Here is a 5,691-nt window from a genome sequence, read left to right as displayed (position 1 = left end):
GTCCCAATTAATGGATTCTGACATGGATTATGAGAGGCCAAACGTAGAAACTATCAAGTGCGTCGTGGTCGGGGACAACGCGGTGGGCAAGACCCGACTCATCTGCGCCCGCGCCTGCAACGCCACCTTGACCCAGTACCAGCTCCTTGCCACACATGTGCCCACAGTGTGGGCCATCGACCAGTACCGAGTCTGCCAGGAGGTGAGGGTGATGCTCAGCTCATGGATGCTCCAAGGGAACCCCAAGGAGAGGGAGTTGCATCCTCCCCATGGGGGAACTGGGGATGACTCCTCTGTATGTTGCATGCGGTGGGGACAACCCCGCTCTTGCAGGGCTAAAGGATTAAGGAGCTGGATGGTGCTTCTGTTCCTGCAGGTGCTGGAGCGCTCCCGGGATGTGGTAGATGATGTTAGTGTGTCCCTGCGGCTCTGGGACACCTTTGGTGACCACCACAAGGACAGGCGCTTTGCCTATGGCAGGTAGGATTGATGCAGAGCCCTGTGCTACCCTGGGCATGGTGGGCAAGCAAAGCTCCATCCCCAACCTGCACCTTCCCCTTCCTCGCAGGTCCGATGTTGTGGTTCTGTGCTTCTCCATCGCCAACCCCAACTCCCTGCACCACGTGAAGACCATGTGGTACCCAGAGATCAAGCACTTCTGTCCCCGTGCGCCCGTCATCCTGGTGGGCTGCCAGCTCGACCTGCGCTACGCCGACCTGGAGGCCGTCAACCGGGCACGGAGACCCTTGGCCAGGTAGGATGTGCTCCATGGGGATGCCTGTGCCTGCCCTATGCACTCTCCTTAGCACACAGCTCTTCATTGTCCCCCTCTTTTCCAGGCCAATCAAACCCAATGAGATCCTTCCCCCGGAGAAGGGCAGGGAGGTGGCCAAGGAACTGGGGATCCCCTATTACGAGACGAGTGTGGTGGCCCAGTTTGGCATCAAGGATGTCTTTGACAACGCCATCCGTGCCGCGCTCATCTCCCGTCGCCACCTCCAGTTCTGGAAGTCCCATCTCCGCAACGTGCAGCGGCCTCTGCTCCAAGCCCCCTTCCTGCCCCCCAAGCCCCCTCCACCCATCATCATGGTCCCGGACCCCCCTTCCAACAACGAGGAGCGTCCTGCCCACCTCTTGGAGGACCCCCTGTGCGCGGACGTCATCCTGGTGCTGCAAGAGAAGATCAAAATCTACGCACACAAGATCTACCTCTCCACCTCCTCCTCCAAGTTCTACGACCTGTTCCTCATGGACCTGAGCGAGGAGGACCAGCAGAGCACCGCGGGGCACGGCTTCGGGGTGGCCGTCACTGCGGCCGCCGAGAGGATGCTGCACCAAGAGGAGAGGCACCACGGGAGGGATTTCCTCCTCCGTGCTGCGAGCTTTGATATCTGTGAGAGCACCGAGGAGGCCGGGTCTGGCCAGAGGAAACCGTGCCTTAGAGCCTCCACCAGTGATGGGATCCTGCGGGGTAACCGCTATGAGAACGGGGAGCACGGGCTGCGGCGGGGACGGAACCTGTCCTCTTGGAGCCGGGCTTTCACCAGCATCCAGGAGGAGATGGCGGAAGACCCCCTGACCTACAAGTCCAAGCTGATGGTGGTGGTGAAGATGGACGCTTCCATCCAGCCGGGTCCTTTCCGGGCCGTGCTGAAGTACCTGTACACAGGGGAGCTGGATGAGAACGAGCGGGACCTCATGCACATCGCTCACATCGCTGAGCTGCTGGAGGTGTTCGACCTCCGCATGATGGTGGCCAACATCCTCAACAATGAGGCGTTCATGAACCAGGAGATCACCAAAGCCTTCCACGTCCGGAGGACCAACCGGGTGAAGGAATGCCTGGCCAAGGGGACTTTCTCGGGTACAACCATGGGCTGAGGGGGAGGACCTCATCCCCCTTGTGGGGGGCTCTCATGGAAGGATGGGGGCTCTGGGAGCCTGCAAGCTCCATAGCTTTGTGCTTTACCCTGCGAGTGATGCTCCTTCCATAGGGGTTGCTGCTCCGCCGTCAGCCCCAGGGCTCTGTTTATGCACAGAGAGCAGCACAGGCGACTTCCTGCCCTCCCCTTGGCTCTGGATTTCATGGAGTCATCTGATTTATGAGCAGCACTGTGCCCTTGATGGGGCTTCCCCAGCACCACAGCCACTGGTGTGTGCCGGCTGCTGCGGGTGATGTCCCATGGGCTCAGTGTCCCAGCATCCTGTCAGGGACAAACATGTGCTGGCCCTGGGGTCAAGCCCTGGTGCAGGGTGGAGAGCAGGGGTGGGAAATCCCCATCAATTCTGAGCTTTGCCAAGTTCCAAGCTTGGGTGAGACTTTTGGTTCCTGGGATTTCCACTTTGCTTCCCAATGTGTTGTGCCTTGGGAAAACCGCTTGGAAGAGGCAGAGCCCGAGCAAGGCCCTGCCCTGAAGTCCTCTGAGCCCTCAGGAGATGCTGGGATATGAAATAGGGATCTTTAGGGAGAAAACACAGGATGGACCAGGCTCTGTCCCCTTCCCTCTGTGGTCCCCAGTGCGAGACAGGGGGTGCCTGAGGCCTGGGTGACAGGGATGGTCCCAGCAGCATCCCTCTGCTTGTCCCCAGATGTCACCTTCGTGCTGGATGATGGTGCTATCAGTGCCCACAAGCCCCTGCTCATCTCCAGCTGTGACTGGATGGCCGCGATGTTCGGTGGCCCCTTCGTGGAGAGCTCCACCAACGAGGTGAGGCTGGAGCCTGCAGGGATGGGGGGGACAGGAGGGGATGGCCTCAGTGTGACCATGATGCGCATCCCATAGGTGGCCCTTCCTCACACCAGCAAGAGCTGCATGCGGGCGGTGCTGGAGTACCTGTACACTGGGCAGTTCAGCTCCAGCCCCGACCTGGACGACATGAAGCTCATCATCCTCGCCAACCGCCTCTGCCTGCCGCACCTGGTGGCTCTCACTGGTGAGTGTCACCGGCTGCACTGTGGTGCTGTCCCCGTGTCCGTCGGTCCAGCCCCTCTGATCCTGTGTGTCCCTCACAGAGCAGTACACGGTCACCGGCCTGATGGAGGCGGCACAGATGATGGTGGACATCGATGGGGACGTGCTGGTGTTCCTGGAGCTGGCTCAGGTAGGAGAAAGGGCTGGAAGGAGAAGAGCAGGATCCTTGAGGGGAGACCTTAGAGCAGCTCCAGAGCTTAAAGATGCTACAAGAAACCTGGAGAGGGGCTTGGAACCAGGGCCTGTAGGGACAGGACAGGGGGAATGGCTTGAACCTGCCCGATGGTGGGTCTGACATGGGCTCCATCTCTCCCAGTTCCACTGCGCCTACCAGCTGGCAGACTGGTGCCTGCATCACATCTGCACCAACTACAACAACGTGTGCCGCAAGTTCCCGCGGGACATGAAGGCCATGTCGGGAGGTGAGTGGGTGCCAGGGGGGGATAAAGGGGGGTCCGGGGGTGCCAGCACTGCCCTCACCCCCCGTCTCCCTGCAGAGAACCAGGAGTACTTCGAGAAGCACCGCTGGCCGCCGGTGTGGTACCTGAAGGAGGAGGATCACTACCAGCGGGCGAAGAAGGAGCGGGAGAAGGAAGACTACCTCCACCTCAAACGGCAGCCCAAGAGGCGCTGGCTCTTCTGGAACGCCTCCTCCTCCCCTTCCTCCTCTCCTTCGTCGTCGGCAGCCACAGCCTCCTCTTCCTCGTCCTCTTCCTCCTCCTCGGCTGTGGTTTGAGAGCCTGTCCTCGCCCTGGCTCCAGCATCCCGGGGAGGAGGAGGAGGAGGAGGAACGGGGGTGACCTGCCCCAGCGCCAGGCGTGGAGCAGACGCCAGCAGCCGAAGCCCTGGAGGAGACGATGGCAGCAGGGACCCATCCCTGTGGATGTGCAGCAGCTCCGGGAGCCCTGCTCTCCCCGTGCACAGCAGGGACCCAGCAGCAGGAGGAACTCCCTTTGCAGGAGCACGAGGGCTGCTGTGGGGTTATTCTGGGGGTGGTTTTGTTTCTTCTGATGAGCATCAGCAGCGCAAGGAGGAAGACGATGAAGAGGAAGAATCCATTGGCTTCCACTCTGATGTGTGAGCAGGAGCAAGGGGACGTGGTTGGTTTGATGGCATCTCATCACCCCGGGCAGCCGGAGCCGCCGGGGGGGCTCTGCCACCCCCTTTGACTTGCAGCAGGGTCAGGCACAGTGCAGGGGACCGTGGTCCCCCTGCCTGCAGGCACTGCAGCATCCCTTGTGCTCACCAGTGGGGTCTGTCCTGGTTCGGGAGCAGGAGCCCCCTCGTTCCTGCCTCCCAACTCGTTTTGTTCAACAGGAAATCCTCCAGCAAAACCCAAGCCCCATCCCCAGCCCCACGGCCCCATCACAACCTGCCACAGCAGAACCCAACCCCAGGCCCTCGGCTTGGGATTTTAGCCGGGAAGGCTCCATTGTAATAAATGGTGTTTTCAAAGCCCAGCGTGGTCCCTGTGTGTTTGGGAGGAAGCAGCTGGACACGAGGCTTCCTTGTGCCCTGCTTGGGGTGACACCAGCACCCCCCAACCAGCGCTCCTGGGATGGACAGGGACAGGGATGCTCTGCAGGATCCAGCCATCAACGCCTTGTACAACGAGAGGTGGCTTTCCCATCGGACTGACTTTGCATGTCCCACCTTGCAGGTGCACAAGCACAGCAGGTACCTACGGCAGGAGGAGGCAGCGAGGCCCCAGGGCTCTGCAGGACTGACAGGCAGGGGGGGTGAGCAGGAGAGACCCAAACCTCCACTCCTTCCTCAGCTGCGAATGGAGATGCTCCTTTAAGCCCCATCCCTGGCAGAAGCTGCTGCTGGAGGGATGCTCCCAGCAGGGATGCTCCGGGTGGTGTCCTCCTGCTTTTCATTGCTCCTTTTCCCACCTGGCCTCCGTAGAGCACCTTGGAGTCCCGCGTTCCGCATGCTCATCCTCAGCTGCAGGAGCAAGGCTGCAGCTCCAGGTAGGATGGAAGTTTCTTTCCCTTTGAATCCAGGCTGCTTCCGAGTCCCGTTTGCCTTCCCCAGGCTGGGAGCTGAGCCTGTGTCCCGGCACTACCCCCTGCATGTGCCTGGCTCTGCAGGAGCCTCCTGCCCAGGTTTGCATGCACAGAGGCATTGGGGCTGCCCAGGACAGGACCCTGGGCACGAAGCCTCCTGGCAGCTCCTGCTTTGAGCGCTCACCTCCGGGCCCTGTTAGGGATCAAAGCGCAGTGCAAAGGCTGGGGGCAAGCTCAAAGGGGCACTGGGGGCGGGCAGAGCCCTTCTGTCACTGAGCACTGCATGGATGCACCGCAGCTTGATAGCAACAGAGCCCTGGCAGGGTGTCCTGGAGCAGCAGCAGGGTCCCAATCCTGCGCACACAAGGGACTGAGGTCCTGGCTCCCGCAGGCACCTCAGGAGCACAGGACTCCACATTGGTGTGGGTGTAAAGGCAGAACCCAGGTTGCTGCTGAGGGCTCTCTCTGGCAGTGTAGCTGGGGGAGCATTCCCAGCTGGATGCTGGCGTGATGATGCCACGGGCTGCATCCTCAGTGCTGAGCATCTGGTCCAGCTCCTTTGGTGCCCGTGGCAAAGGGAAGGGGGAAGAAACCAGGTGAGGAATCAGGAGGCTTTTTTAATGTTAATCCTTCCTTGATAAAGAGACATGTAAAAACTGGACATAAGAAACTGGCTGGGCCAGAGCTCTGTATAAAAACACACCCATGCA

At 60.6% G+C, this 5,691-nt stretch overlaps 1 protein-coding gene across 1 annotated transcript; it reads left to right on the top strand.

The window, feature by feature from the left end:
• Nucleotides 1–3,708, top strand: RHOBTB2 (Rho related BTB domain containing 2). The gene is made up of 9 exons (XM_031043288.2): nt 1–202; nt 377–480; nt 569–754; nt 840–1,864; nt 2,590–2,708; nt 2,784–2,934; nt 3,014–3,102; nt 3,289–3,394; nt 3,470–3,708. The coding sequence occupies exons 1-9, from the start codon at nt 11–13 to the stop codon at nt 3,706–3,708; spliced, it is 2,211 nt and encodes a 736-aa protein (XP_030899148.1). The 5' UTR covers nt 1–10.
• Nucleotides 3,709–5,691: the final 1,983 nt, after the last annotated feature.

This window comes from Melopsittacus undulatus, chromosome 18 (genome assembly GCF_012275295.1).
Source record: "Melopsittacus undulatus isolate bMelUnd1 chromosome 18, bMelUnd1.mat.Z, whole genome shotgun sequence".
In the NCBI taxonomy this organism is placed as follows: Eukaryota; Metazoa; Chordata; class Aves; order Psittaciformes; family Psittaculidae; genus Melopsittacus; species Melopsittacus undulatus.
This window is presented reverse-complemented; position numbering and strand designations above follow the sequence as displayed.